This window comes from Anopheles maculipalpis, chromosome 2RL (genome assembly GCF_943734695.1).
Source record: "Anopheles maculipalpis chromosome 2RL, idAnoMacuDA_375_x, whole genome shotgun sequence".
In the NCBI taxonomy this organism is placed as follows: Eukaryota; Metazoa; Arthropoda; class Insecta; order Diptera; family Culicidae; genus Anopheles; species Anopheles maculipalpis.
In genome coordinates, this window is record NC_064871.1 from 84,682,961 (window position 1) to 84,697,105 (window position 14,145).

Genomic DNA, 14,145 nt, shown 5'->3' on the forward strand with positions numbered 1-14,145 from the left:
GAACACATCCCTTAAACACTACCCTGCCCACAAAACCAGCCCCTCGAAAGCTCCCGTTTTTCCCGGTTGTCACGCACGGGGACACGGGCGGGGAACAGTGGGGCAAACCTTTACCAAAGTCCACACCAGCAGGCTTCGCAAGTCCAGCTTTAAGTATTACGTAATATATCCATGTCTACCACAGGCGCTAATCCTCCGACAGGGAAGCTGCTATAGAAGTGTGTTGAGTGTAATTTTAGTGCGCGTGCGTGTGCGTGTTTCTGTACAGATATGAGACCTGAGAGGGGAGATATTCGGGATGATCCTCGTTGGTAGTTACACCGAGGGTTGACGATAGGTTAAGGTCGGTAGTGAACACTGTCCCTGAACTTTCTAATTCTTCACCTTCAAGTGCTATTTTTTCCCTCTCTCTAACTCTAGTCTGATCTTTCGGTACCACCCTGTTTAAAGATCGTCCTCCATAATACCGTCCTACATTACAAATCAGACAATCTGTGATATTGTTTTTCAAAGTTGCTTTCTTATCTAATGTAAGAATTTATGGCAAACTGTTTTTATACCTTTTTTCTGCTCCTTCAGCATCCTAATTTTATGTTACATTTAAGACCTTACTTTCTCAACACTTCGGTGGTGTTGCTGTTTATTTGTACAATCTCTTACCCTATGTTTTGTTTTAAAACGATGCAAAAGAAGTATTTTCGTTTCTTGAAAGTACTAATCTTTCCAAAGGATCTTCCAGTCGCGGTAGGAAGGGATACGATCATGCGGGCAGGGCGAAAGATCAGACTGCTTCAGTAAGCAGTTTTCAAAGATTCCGATACATACCCTCAAAGAATGTGGTTTTCAAGAGTATTTAGTTTGTGGGTAGTATGTGAATTTCCGAAGAAGCACTGAAGACGAGACAACCTGTTAACACCTCTGTAGCAGCAGTTGTATCTAGTACCTTTCCGTTCAACCTCCTAACCATACCCTGACTAATTGTACATATAAACCTAGTAGCAAACGATATACCATTGTATTAAGACGTTTTATGTGTAGTAGCCAGATTAGCGGTTAAGATTTGTATTATCTATTAGACGTCTAAGCGTTAGAACTGTCTCTGTACTCACCAGCACGCACACACGCTCACTTATATATGAAAAAAAATACAACGCATGTACCCATTTTATGGCACGGAAGTGAACTCTAGTATAGTGTTGTCTGAAGCTAGCGATAGAGAAAACAAGAAGAGAACTCCCTTTTATCTACTTATCTTCCCATGGACATACTTATATAGAACTACGAAGGTGCGATATGTTGTGTGCAAAAACAAAACAAAAAAAAAACTCTGTTACTTATGTGTTACTACTACACTACACAACGTGTTACGTTTAGGAGCAGCGTGTTAGAAGAAGTGTGCATTAGAAACTTAAACAAATCTCCTATTTTCTCCATAGACAGTGGCCCGCGCCGTAACGATCTATATTTTGGTATAATTTCCACCCTATTTGAAGTCTCTGTCGGATCTTACCTCCAGTTACTTACATGTGCTAGCTATTATCACTTAGTACTAGAGGCAGCAGTAGTAGCGGCTGCTACGTCAAAATTTTCGTGTCCGGATGTATGTGCCAAATATATGTATATGTACATGGGTGTCGCGTGTGTTTATGTTAAGCGGAGTAAGATGCGACCTTATCGTCGCAAAGTAGTAGTACTTGACGCACAGCTAAGTGTGTCATACGACTATCATGCGAAAAGAAAACAACGAAAGCGTGTTACAACCGCTGTCTCACACATCACAGAGAGTAAAAAATTAATCTCTTATCTATCCTTTTCCTATCAAATTATACAATTACTCTAGACCAGTACCTTAAGTTTTCTTTTGTACTAGCAAGATGTAAAAGAGTAACTTTGTCTCCCATTTTGTATCGATTTTAAGTGTAGATGTTGCCAAACTAAAACCGAAACCCTCACGTTGCATGTTTACTAGCACGTGTCGTTTCTAAACTTCCCCTTCGCGTTTCTAATGAGTATTGATGTTTAACCGCATTGATGTCTGTAAATATTGTTGTCGGATATTAGCCGACCGGCCGGCCCCAGAATATACGCAGAGAGCAAGGGAAATCGTAACGTTATAACGTGGTATATCACGTCGTATTTCGTGTTTGCCTTTATAATAATCTAACACTCACACTGCTACTAGCTCTAGCAGCAGTATCAGTAGCTATCGGTGTCGTGACGTTGTAGAAAACTGTCAGAGTTCAGAGATAATATTCGTTGGAAACTGGGAAGTTCATGCGATGCATTGCATAAAGCTGACAAAACGTTTACCGAAGTATTCAAAGGAACGCGATGAAACGCTAAGAATAATCTCAGGCGATAATCCTGCCCGGGATAGCCGTTTAACGCACAAAACGAGAATGAGCTATAGCGTAGATGTTCGTAGGGTTTTAGACAGCAAGCACTCCTAATCCCTTCTAAACACTTAGCAGCAACATATAGCAGGACTATGTAAAAGGATACGCAGCAAAACAGAGAACAGCAAGTGCAGCACACGTCTAGTATCTCCTAGAAGGAACGTATAGTAGACATGACCTACCCTCCACTATCTTACAGCCGTAGATTTAAACACACAAAACACACAAATCAACAAAAGAAGAAAATTATCGTAAAATTGATCGCTGTTATATTCATTTCCAATATTTTACATTCAATTGATGACAAAACAAAAAGAGCTCTTAAAATAGAAATTTCTTAATCTATCGTCCTACTTCCATCGGTTCATCTGTCGATCGATCTGCGCTGCTACTACTACTCTCTTTGGTACTTGGTAAAAGCTAAGAACACCTGCTCCAGACTCGTCTGTCCGATCGAATAATCTTCGATGTTCAGTTGCTGTTTCGCTTGCTCCATAACACCGAATATCTGCGACCATTTCATGCTATTCGAGCGGATGTAGTACGTCAACAGGTCCTGGTATTCCTCCCTGGAAGAACACAAATATCACATTACGAATTAATTTACGTCTTCAAATAATTCAAACTCGCCGCTTACTTGAGATGTGAATCCGGGAACTGTGTGACGATGTGATCCTTAATGTTCTGCAGATCGAGCGTATCGCTTTCCTTCCCCTTACCCCCACAATCCACCCGTTTCGCCTTGATCGTCAACACAAAGCCCTGCGAGAACTTGTTCTTCAAGTGTTGCGTTGACCCGATACACTTGAACTCCCCATTTACCATGATGGCTAGCCGGGTGCAGAGTGCCTCACACTCCTCCATACTGTGCGAGGTAAGTACGATCGTTTTACCACTGTCACGCACCCTACAGACACCGTTCCAAAGGTTACGCTTCGCACCCGGATCCATCCCGGACGTTGGTTCATCCAGATACACCACCGACGGGTTACCGAGCATCGCAAGGGCGGTACTTAGCTTACGCTTGTTGCCCCCACTGTACGCCTTGACCTGTTTGTCCAGATGCTTCTCGAAGCCGAATTCACGCGCGAGATACATGCTGACGAACGGGATGTTAAACCGCGGGACGCCACGCAACAGTGAGAACAGCTTCAACGTTTCCCGCCCGGTAAGGTCCTCGATCAGTGCGTCAAACTGTGGACAGTAGCCGATGTGCTGGTGAACCTTCTTCAGCTCACTCTTCAAGCTGTGACCCTTGATCCAGGCATCGCCGAACGAGATCGTTTCGTCGCCGGACAGCATCTTGAAGGTGGTCGTTTTGCCGGCACCGTTCGCACCGAGGAGTCCGAAGCATTCGGAGCTAAACAATGGGGGGAATTTGTTTGTAAATGTGCACAAGTCCTGACGAGATGGCGCTAGAATGGCTTACCTGTTGATGCCCACACTGAGCTTATTTACGGCAAGGAATCGATTGTAGTACTTTGTCATCTCGTGCGCTACTAGGTTGGTGCGCGATCGTTCATCAACCGACATGGCAGCGATACGTTCATTCTCCCTCTGCACGTCCGAATCGATCTCCGCCGAACCGGATCCCGTGTTCGTTTTGTAGTGCTTGCGATGGTACCACTCGCGTACCTTCTGTACGATCAACTTTAACACCTTAAAGTCGAGCACAAACAGTATCACGAAGTACACAACGGTCATCGTGAGACAGTAGAACAGATGGCGTCCAATGCCGGGACGTTCCCACTGGTAGTAGTGTAGACCCTCCTCACAGATCGGTAGTGGAGTAACACCTGGCGGCCGTACTGCATCACACGTATCGATCGTAACGGACATGTGACTCAGATTGACGATCGCATCACACAGGGCAAAGTGTGGGAAGATTAGGAACACGTTCGATAGTACCTCAGACAGTTCCTCCAGCTCGAACATGTCCGTACCGAGCAGATAGACAAAGATGAACAGTGCCGTGCCGGTGACGATGTACGCCACACTGATACGGATAAATGCTGCCGGTGCGACGTTGTAGTAAAGCGTCACGATGTATGTCAGTGGTAGTGCTGGTACTCCAACGAATAGGAAGACAGAGTAGAGACGAAACACTTCACCACCGGTGCTAAATCCAGGCTCCTGGAAGATGGCTACGGTTATGATGATGAAGATACACACGAACGCGTATGTTAGATAGTCCCAGATGAAGCCGGTAAACCAGTAGGTCAAACGGTTGACACCGCTCACGAGTTGCAGCAGTTTCGCTTTTGTGACACGTTCGCGGATGTAGAAGATGACGTAGAAACCAACCACGAAAGACATTGCAAAGCCGGTGTAGTAAGCCAACTGGAAGCCTAGATTGTTGAAGGTGCGCATGAGTTGAAGCTGCAAAAGAAAGAATCAAATGAATCCATATGCCTTCAAGTTGCTCCCAGTACAACCTCAAGTGGTTCCTTACCCTCGTCTCGTCTGTGTATGGCAGAGGTGAATTCGTAAGCGAAATATTGTATCCCGACGATGCGGTAAACGTCTTGAGCAGTGCATTGTGCATCATCTGTAATGCGGCCGGAGGCGAATGCAGCGCTTCGTTATTGAACCAAGCGGTCAAGTTATCGTTCAAGATGCCAGCACCAACAATAAACTGACGATTTACGAGCATCAGGTTCGTGTTGGCAAATTGCAAAAATATGTCCTCCATCCACTCTTCACGGCGTAACGGTAAGCTTGGCATACTGATGAAGAGTCGCATATAGTTGTCCAGGATTCTGAATGATAGTTGGGACAAAAATGTACTTGGTCTCCTCATTTTTAAACTGCCAGCGAGCTTATGCTACTTACCTTTCCTGAAGCGAACCAATCTGATGTTCCGGTTCCATCTGTATAAGCGTTACGGACGGGTTGTAGAAGCGTAATCCTATCGCCCGAGGTGGCATATTACCGGATCCTCCCCAGTTCCGCACAACGGCGATCGTTACCGCTACGAACAGTACCGGAATCAACACTTGCACCACCAATAAGAACCAGTTCCGGTAGGTCTGGTAGATCTTCTTCAGAAACAGTGCCCATATCTGATATAAAAACAGCCGCGATCCTTCCAACAGCTCGTAATCGTCGATCGTGGTGCGTGATTCCATATCCGTCCCGGTACTGTATGAGTGCAAACTGTGCACACTTGCTTCCTCCCCGATCTGTGACACTCCGGTCGAGTCGGAACCCACCTTCATGAACACCTCCTCGAGCGTAGTAAGTGAAATGCCAAAGTCACAAATCTTCAGCTCTTCGCCATGCTTTTCCAAATCTTCCAGCAACGTTTGGAATCCACGCGAATGTTCCTCCTGCAGCAAATAGGACAGCTCCGAGCCAACATTCGACTCCACCTGTATGTAGGGGATGTGTTTTCGCAGCAAATCTGTTACCTGTTCCACATCGCACTCGGATCTCTTCACACAGATCAACCGATATCCAACGCCATACTTTTTCTTCAGGAAAAACGATGATCCAACCGCTTTCAGCTTACCGTCCGCCATTATCGCAATACGATCACCAAGCATGTCCGCTTCATCCATGAAGTGCGTCGATAGGATCATCGTGCGGCGCGTTTTTTCGGCGATCAGTAAATCCCACAGTGCACGTCTTGCTGCCGGATCCATTCCGGATGTGGGCTCATCGCAGAGCACTACACGCGATCCGGCACATAATGCAATACCGACGCAAAGCTTACGCTTCATACCGCCGGACAGGCTGGATGAGCGTACGTCCGCCTTGTCGAGTAGTTCGAGTGCCTTGATGTACTTATCGATCTCATATTGGGCTTGCAGCTTTGAGAGTCCTTTTAGACGTCCGTAGAAGTAAAGATGTTCACGCACCGTTAACCCATCGAAAAGGATATTATGCTGGGGACAGTATCCCAGCGACATGCGGACCGATTTCATCTCCGTTCTTATATCGTGACCCCAGATAATAGCGGTACCCGAGCTGGGACGCTTCATACCGGTCAGCATCGACATGGTGGTAGTCTTACCGGCACCATTATGGCCTAGCAAAGCCGTAATTTGCCCTTCAAACATGTTGAACGTAAGCCCTTCGACGGCAATCTTTTTGTTCGAATATACCTTCCGAAGTTCTTGAATCTGAATGCGCGGGATGCGACCCTTCGGTTCTGCTTCGATAATATCGTCCGTTTTGCTGGGTTCAGTGCGAACTGCTGGTTCTGGGGGAAATAGGAAATAGATGTTAAATAAGTTTTAGTGGCAAACAGTACCATAGTGTACCTACCATTAGAGGAGACACGTTCACCACACCAGAATCGCTTCGTAACGAAGAAGTACCACGGTTGAGCCAGACCAAAGTCACCGGGAAATACCTGCTCGATGTATAGCGCAATTAGCATATAGATGGCCGCATCGCCGAGCAACATCAGCAGCATCTGGCCAATGTTGATATCGTCCACATCGCTGTCATGGAACAGGGTCGACCACTGCACACCTTGCGTAGTACCCTCATAAACTCCAACAAGTCTCATTGCAAACCCAATAGCCGAGTTGAGTAACAGCGACGAACCAAGCTTCTGGGATACGGTCAAGTTTCGATAATCCTGCACCATAATAATGTACGGTGCGAACGCTAGAAACCATATAATGGCTGCCACAGCACCACCAGAATTTGCCTTCGAAAACAGTGTGCTCAGCATGAAGGAAAACGTGATGATCGCAATCCCATACACGAAGAAGATCAACCAGATGCAACCCCAATCGGAGTACGTCAACACTGATACGTTCGGTGTCGAGTACCAGGGCACCTTCAGGAACAGTACCACCAGAATGACCGATATCTGTGTAAACACAAAACACTTCACAAACCAGGAACTCCACAGTACCCAGTTCTGGAGGCCCATAATCTTCATCGCTTCCTTGATTTGTTTTTCCTTCTCGAACAGAATGTTTTTCACGATGCTTATGCAAGGGTAGATAAATGCCAACATTACCGAAATCGGCAGGAACGTGGTCAGGCTGGATGGGAAACTATCCTCCCGAAACGGTGGATATGGGAAACGCTGCAGATACACATCCGGCACTGGGTCCGGGATGGTTTTCACCTGCTCTAGAAACGCTTTAAAGATATAGTGTTGTAGTGTGAGAAATCCTTCCCGGAAGTAACCGGGCGACGGTCCACCATCGCTGTCCTCCGCAAATCGGGCCCCACCATCGGGACGCGATCCCCAGCGACGATCTGTCTGCCAGCTATGGCCGACGGTGAATTGGGCTCGCTGTTCGCCGGGGAAACGCAACCGATAGTTCAGACGCTGGGGTAGAATGCTGGATGCATTGAGCCGTATGTCGAACTCGACTCCGGCAAAGGCATTGGTGCCGAGCAGGAAGTCTTGCAGTTGGGATGCATTCGCTAGTCCATGTACCTCCATATTCATCCACTCACCGACAGGTCCCATTAGAGTGCGCAGTGCAGGGCCGTTAGGTGAGTAAGCGATAGTATCTTGGAACGGCACAACTAGATTTCTCCTGCGAAACAGAGATTAGTGTGTAATGGGTTGTTTGTTTGCACTGAGGATAAATTAATGATTTTTTAACCGTGGCAGAAAGCTGAGTTAGAAAGTGGATTAAAAAAACTAAGAATGAAAAATATAAAATACAGGTTTAAAGAGGAAAGAATCCTAGGAATATGAATTCGTCTATTGAAAGTATTTGGGGGGTTCTCTTTCAGATTTGAGAAAATTTCGTCTCTGGCTTCTCTACGGATGTTGGGCATCGGCACTCCAGTGGTGCCTTTCCAATCTGTCGAAGGAATTAGGGGAAATTGTAGTTGAACTTGGTCCGCAATTCTTCTATATCTCATGGCTAGTACAGGAAAAACAATTACCACGTCGGACCACGGATACACTGTTGGGAACTAGTTCTTCTCCGGGATCTAGGAAAAATCCGTTTGATCCGGGTGGATCGAAAAACGTAACAAGGAATTGGGCGAGAATTCGGAACCGATCATTCCTTCGCTTGATCGATCCAACAATGGCGGATTCTTCCACCCGTTTTGTTTCAGTCAGTAATTATAGTGGAGTTTTAATTAAAGAGCAGTATTAATCGATAAAAAGTAGCAGCTATTAGTGCGAATAGATTGCCTAACATTATGCAGTGAGCCAGTAAGCATTTGCATGATTCAATATGCCCAAAATAGAAGTGAATTTACGATACAATGGAACAATGAGAATTCTGTTGATCCTCTGCGCCTTATCAATCGACGCAATTTCTCAACTGTTCAGCCCGCGGTCTAATGACGTTACGTAGGGGTCCGTTTTAATTATTGTGCTTTTTCCCCGTTAGGCCGATACAGACTGCCGTGGCTTGTTTTGCAAACTCGGCCAACTCGATAAAGAAAAAAAACCCACGGGACACAGTGACTAGGCTTGATGGAAGTAGACATTGGATATCTGCGATAACTTGCATGCACCCGTTTTCGATGAGTTCCACCCACTGATGTTAACCTAATCCATCCAGCTTACCTGATAGCGCTAAAGTTGGTGATATCCAGCGGCTGATACACGGAAACGTGCGGGACATGTTCGATTTCAGTTAAACTGCGCAGTCCCACCATTAGCAGCATGAACAGAGGTGGAATGAAGATCTCGACCAGGCTGGAAACTTTGCTCCGCCAGTGTAGTAGGAAGTTTTTCCACAGCAGCAACGTGAACTTACCCCAACCGGATGTTCCGGCCGGTTGGGTGAGCGTTGACGCTGCGGCCGTGCTTGTCGATTGTGCGGTAAGGATAGCCATTTTGTTTCACAACACTAAGTGGACACTTTTGACACTCTTGTGAGGAAATCACTAGGAAAGTTACACTTTCGAACTACGGGTTGATGAGATTAGAAAGCTTTAAAATGTAGTACAACACTGATACTGACACTTAACTTTTATGAATCTCACAATTTCGCTTCCGATGTTTTTTTTTTTTGGTTTTAGCTGTTGACGTTACACAACTACCTGTAGCAGATTCCCTACAGAGCCGTTAAAAACTGTTGGGGATTTCTTGTTCTCTCCTTTTAACACTTTTTCACTTCGAGCTCGATCGATCACTTGATCAAGTACACCGTACAATGCGCAAAGGCGCATGCGGTGCTAGCACCGAAACCAGCCTTCAAGAAGACCGTACTATTCCGCCGGTAGTCAGCTACAAACTAGCCCGTCACACCTGAATCCAATTTCCGGAAAACTCCAAACCCATCTTTATCCACCTGGCACCTTATCGCCTTGTTGCAGTGATAAACTTTTGTTTCGATGTTAACCAACTTCTGCCAAAAAAAAACCCCTCTTTCTACCGCCAAATGTACGAAATCTACTATATGGATAAATTGATAAAGTTCGCAGTAGCACTTTGATAAGGCGGTACGATAAAGGTACCCCGACCGAATGGCAGCAAACACTGCTTCTCGAACCATTACTGTCACTAAACCGACCGCATCGACCGCATGGGCGCATGTGAGTCCCATTCGATAGTGATCGGTATTGATGGGTTTGGTATTCGTGGCTTTAAAACTAGTGATTCATGAGACAAGCAAGCTGATAAGTGCAACCTCATCCGGAAGCACACGTGAAAGTTGCAGTCATATACGTCTTGAACATGTATGTGCCCTTGGTACGCACGTTTTGGTGTTTATCGCTTTCTCGTTTGAATAAAAATTATAATTTTGTAACTCTAATGTAAGGTATGTTTATTGAAATTGTGTGTGTGTGTGTGTTTTTTTTTTTGGTTACAAATTAAGACAATCTTACATAAGTGTGCTCCTTGTTGATGGAAGGAATTAGTTAAATATTTTTTTAGTCTTGTAGCTTTGTGCTTTGTAATTAGTTACACAAGACTATGGAGAAGTTGAACTAACAGTAAAAAATATAAAAATTACCGTTTGCATACTTTTAGGCGCCTTAACAGTAGGAATGCTAAGAGAAGTTACACACTTACCAGCAGTGGCAGATTAACCTATGGGCGATGTTTGCGGCCGCCAGGGGAGCCGCGCCGGACAGGGAACCCCCGCCGACTAGAGAACTCCTTTAGTATCAAAATGATCCTCCCTCCCCGCCAGAGAAGTTATGGGACGAGTACGAGCCTCGTCTATGACCCCTATAGGGCCTATGACCAAGCCTAGAAATATGAAAAAATAAGGAAAACAAGCACACTTCACAGGCCGTGATAATCGATCGTTGGCCGACCATGGATGCATAGTAGGATTCTGAGTTTAAGCTCATTATGGGGAAAAGGAAGTTAATTTCAAATTTCAAATATATTTTGTACTAATTAATTCAACCATTTTTGGTTACACTGAAAACATTCTATGCATCTTTGGCATCACATGCTACACATTGCATACTTCTCGGCGTTTTTCGCTTAGTGAAGAACAAATTTCGCCACGGAGGGGCCTTCTCGAGTATTATATCAAAACTGTAAAAATGTTATGCGTTTACTTTAAGATATAGAAAATATCACATATTTTAACGATTCACAATATGTTTTTAAAAATTATTCTATACACACCCTTCACTTTGTGCGACTGTCACATCTTTCCTATCTACATCTTGCGCAATGTTCACGAAACGTCAAAACATACGGCTGTCGATTTGTTTTGCTTTTTCGCCTTTTCATTCTCTGTTAGCATTAATCAGCGAAAAAGAAAAGCCGGCCGCAAAACGGTTCACCATGTCCGGTGCAGCTTCCGTGCTGTTTTCCTTGTGATCTTGTAACGCGTTCTTCAATAAACATTACAGTGCTGTGTGGCCTTACCCAAAACTAGTCAATTCTTATCTCGCATTGTCGTGCTTTGTCCGACCATCAATACATTATCGTCAAATCAGTTAACACGTCCTCAACACGATGGAGTTGTTACAGCAGGAAAACCGTCTAATTCAGCTACGTGCCAAACTAAACGAACGTGGAATAAAGCTGTGGGAAGCACCATATTTAACACCGGATCGAAATACCAATACGGTGGAAATGCTCAACCTTGCCAGACAGCTTGGACCGGAACTTGGCATAACGACCGAACTTTGCCAGGAAGGACTAGCAGCACTTCAGCGAAATGCGCTGGAGAAGCTGCAAGCGAAGGATGAATTTCAGAGGACGGGTGTTGCTACGGTCAGAATCCGAGCACCGACACAGACCGGTTCGAACAGGGAGTTTGATGTGAAGGTGAAGATCACGGAACAGGGGAACCATTTGTGTGAACTGGTTGGACAACGGCTTTCTTTGGATGCACGCAAGTAAGGGGATGATGTGCCGAAAGGATGAGTGACGTAGAAGATGTTGTGAAACGTTTTTTGCGCTTTTCTTTTTAGGATAAAACTGGTTTCCTCGGGCAAGATTATTGGCGGCGTTCGTTCGCTGCAAGAGCAAAAGGTTACGAACGGTGCCACAATCATGGCACTGGTGTTGGCACACAGCGAGGAAGAAGCGAAACGAGAATGTTCCACGTACGATCGTGTCCACAAGTTTCGCACTGACGCAGAGATGCTGATCAACGAGAACGATAGCTCGAATTTCTTGAGCGTAAGTGATTTTTTTGGCAATATTTTGTATACTATTTTTCATAATAATTGTATTATCACATTCTAGATTGAGGACCAATCGGGAAATGCAATTTTTCTTCCAAAGGAGGAAAAGAAATCTCTCCTAATGGGTCTCACCCTGTATGAGAAGGGTAAAACCGCTATGAAGGCAGGCAACTATGAGGAAGCGTTGCTCTTGCTGCTGGAAGCGGACCACGACTTCCGTGCGTGCAATTCCCAGCTGCTGAACGTCGTCGATAACTACGCCTTGCTCAATCTGGACATTGTATGGTGCTATTTATGTTTGAAGGTAACAATTTTCCGATAAAAATTGTTCTGATTTTAATGTTAATTAATCCGTTTTATTATTGTAGAATTTAAACCAACTTCCAGACGCGGAAGAGAGGCTTAAGGTTTGCGAGCTTAAGTTCCAGCAAAGCTACGGTAAAAACATGCAACGTGTGGCGGCCATACGAGGCGAACAGTCGAACGAAAAAATTCCGCTTGTGCGCCTCCATCTCCTTAAGGCGGTTCTGTTCTTCCACCAAAACAAACGGGACGACGCCCGGACCATGTTCCGTGTGGTGGAAACGGAACTGTTAAAGCTCCGAATCGATGACGATTGTTTGAGCCGGCTGATCGAGTGCGGTTACTCGATGAAGGAATGTCGTATAGCGTTGCGCGCCTGCTCTAACGATGTGGAAGCCTCCATCGAGTTCATCCACAATCGTAGACAAATTCGCGAAACGAACGAAAAGCGTTCGGCCCGTGAACGGAAGCTTTATAAAACGATCGACCACGACACTTCGGCGGGAGATTTCCAGCGCATTAAACTCGAGCTTGTCGATCAGCTGATGGAGATGGGTTATCCGGAGGAAATGGCTGGGCTGGCGCTAAAGAAAAGCGCCAACGATATAAACGGTGCCCTGAACGAGCTCGAAACTAATAGCGTGGAACTGCAAAAGGAGTTGCTTCGTACGGTCGTGGTAGATCAGGAGCTCAACCAGCAGCTGGAAACGCTTGGGTTCGATCCGGAAGTAGCGAAAATAGCGCTCAAGCTAACGGCAAACGATTACGATCGTGCTACCAATTATCTTCTTGCAAACGTACAGAACGGTCGTTACAGTGAGGAACTGTCGCGTGCTATTGCTGAGTGGAATCAGAAGAAGGATGCTTCCAAGCTAGCCGAAGAAGGAAACACACCGGGCTCGTCAACTGACACGTCGGAAAGAAACAACCCATCGACAAGCAAAGGGACAGCCAAAAGCTCCACCGACCACCAAGCCGACGACGACAGTGCAAAAAAGGAAGAGAAAAAGCGCAAAAAGGAAATGCTAGACATACTGTTCAAGAGTTTCTCGCAGGACATAGGGACGGTGGACGAAGATTCGCATTTGGATTTGCACCTCGACGAGGAAGGGAAGTTGCTGGAGCAGTACAAGAAGCTGCTCGGCATGGATTGATTGACCAACAGGTGCCAAAATAGTGTAAGTAATAGAGCAGAGAGTGAGAGAGATAGAGAGAGAGAGAGAGAGAGAGAGAGAGAGAGAGAGAGAGAGAGAGAGAGAGAGAGAGAGAGAAAGCGAAAAACATCGTAGGACGATGTCAAACACATTATGCCTTAATTTTTGGCTGACTTCTACACCAAGTTAACGGGAGGCACAATGGAAAATTGTTGCAATTTCTTCCTCAGGATCGTTTCAGATAGGGAGGCCATTTCTTCTAAGGTTGAAGCCGATATTGCTTGTATTTAAACCGGAATTAAATCGGAGAGCATATCACTTGTTTTATTTTTCAATCCTTTGAAAAACCTAATCCCTTTTTTTATTTTAACGTATGTTTGATACCGGCGCCGGACTTCAAACGGCATGATCTGGGCATGAATACTATCCAACTAGGTGGTATCAACAAGTCTAACGAGCCATGAAGCTATCCGGCAGGACCTATAAAAGGCCACTAAGCCAAGAAGAAAAGAATATGGTGACCGAGTTTTTCCTAATTTAGGGCCAACCGAGAAAAAAATAAATAAATAAACAATATACCATCACCAGAATACAACGACCAATCCTCTCCCAGTCATATTTAGAATCTAAATTAAGACTTGGCTAGGCCTTCCTTAACTTGTCCCTAACTGCCATACCATGGTGCCATGCTGTGTCAGAGAATTGGGAGTGCTTTTCGACAGTAAGTTGAGCTTCCAGGACCAGCTAGA

The 14,145-nt window shown here is 45.3% G+C and overlaps 4 protein-coding genes across 4 annotated transcripts in view; 3 read left to right on the top strand and 1 right to left on the bottom strand.

The window, feature by feature from the left end:
• The window catches only part of LOC126568604 (elongin-C), a 589,072-nt gene that overhangs the window by 115,114 nt on the left and 459,813 nt on the right, over positions 1-14,145 (top strand). The gene's annotated exons all lie outside the window — the stretch shown is intronic.
• LOC126568538 (28 kDa heat- and acid-stable phosphoprotein) overlaps positions 1-14,145 on the top strand; it is an 89,067-nt gene that overhangs the window by 63,746 nt on the left and 11,176 nt on the right. The window lies entirely within an intron of this gene.
• On the bottom strand, positions 2,786-9,177 carry LOC126568657 (phospholipid-transporting ATPase ABCA3-like). The gene is made up of 7 exons (XM_050225172.1): positions 8,902-9,177; positions 6,666-7,906; positions 5,229-6,600; positions 4,849-5,155; positions 3,826-4,775; positions 3,034-3,756; positions 2,786-2,965 (listed from the first exon to the last, which is right to left on the bottom strand). Exons 1-7 carry the CDS (start codon positions 9,171-9,173, stop codon positions 2,791-2,793), a joined length of 5,040 nt encoding a protein of 1,679 aa, XP_050081129.1. The 5' UTR covers positions 9,174-9,177; the 3' UTR covers positions 2,786-2,790.
• LOC126567982 (NEDD8 ultimate buster 1) lies at positions 11,263-13,408 on the top strand. The gene is made up of 4 exons (XM_050224370.1): positions 11,263-11,648; positions 11,724-11,934; positions 12,001-12,243; positions 12,308-13,408. Exons 1-4 carry the CDS (start codon positions 11,263-11,265, stop codon positions 13,394-13,396), a joined length of 1,929 nt encoding a protein of 642 aa, XP_050080327.1. The 3' UTR covers positions 13,397-13,408.

Bases quoted from the DNA above. Each gene is read 5' to 3' on its own strand.
- LOC126568657 (XM_050225172.1), bottom strand. From the start codon at position 9,173: ATGGCTATCCTTACCGCACAATCGACAAGCACGGCCGCAGCGTCAACG. The intron at 7,907-8,901 runs GTAAGCTGGATG...TCTGTTTCGCAG, and splicing joins ACCAACTTTAGCGCTATCAG to GAGAAATCTAGTTGTGCCGT. The intron at 2,966-3,033 runs GTAAGCGGCGAG...GTGTTCTTCCAG, and splicing joins TTCCCGGATTCACATCTCAA to GGAGGAATACCAGGACCTGT.
- LOC126567982 (XM_050224370.1), top strand. From the start codon at position 11,263: ATGGAGTTGTTACAGCAGGAAAACCGTCTAATTCAGCTACGTGCCAAA. The intron at 11,649-11,723 runs GTAAGGGGATGA...TTTTCTTTTTAG, and splicing joins CTTTCTTTGGATGCACGCAA to GATAAAACTGGTTTCCTCGG. The intron at 11,935-12,000 runs GTAAGTGATTTT...ATCACATTCTAG, and splicing joins ATAGCTCGAATTTCTTGAGC to ATTGAGGACCAATCGGGAAA.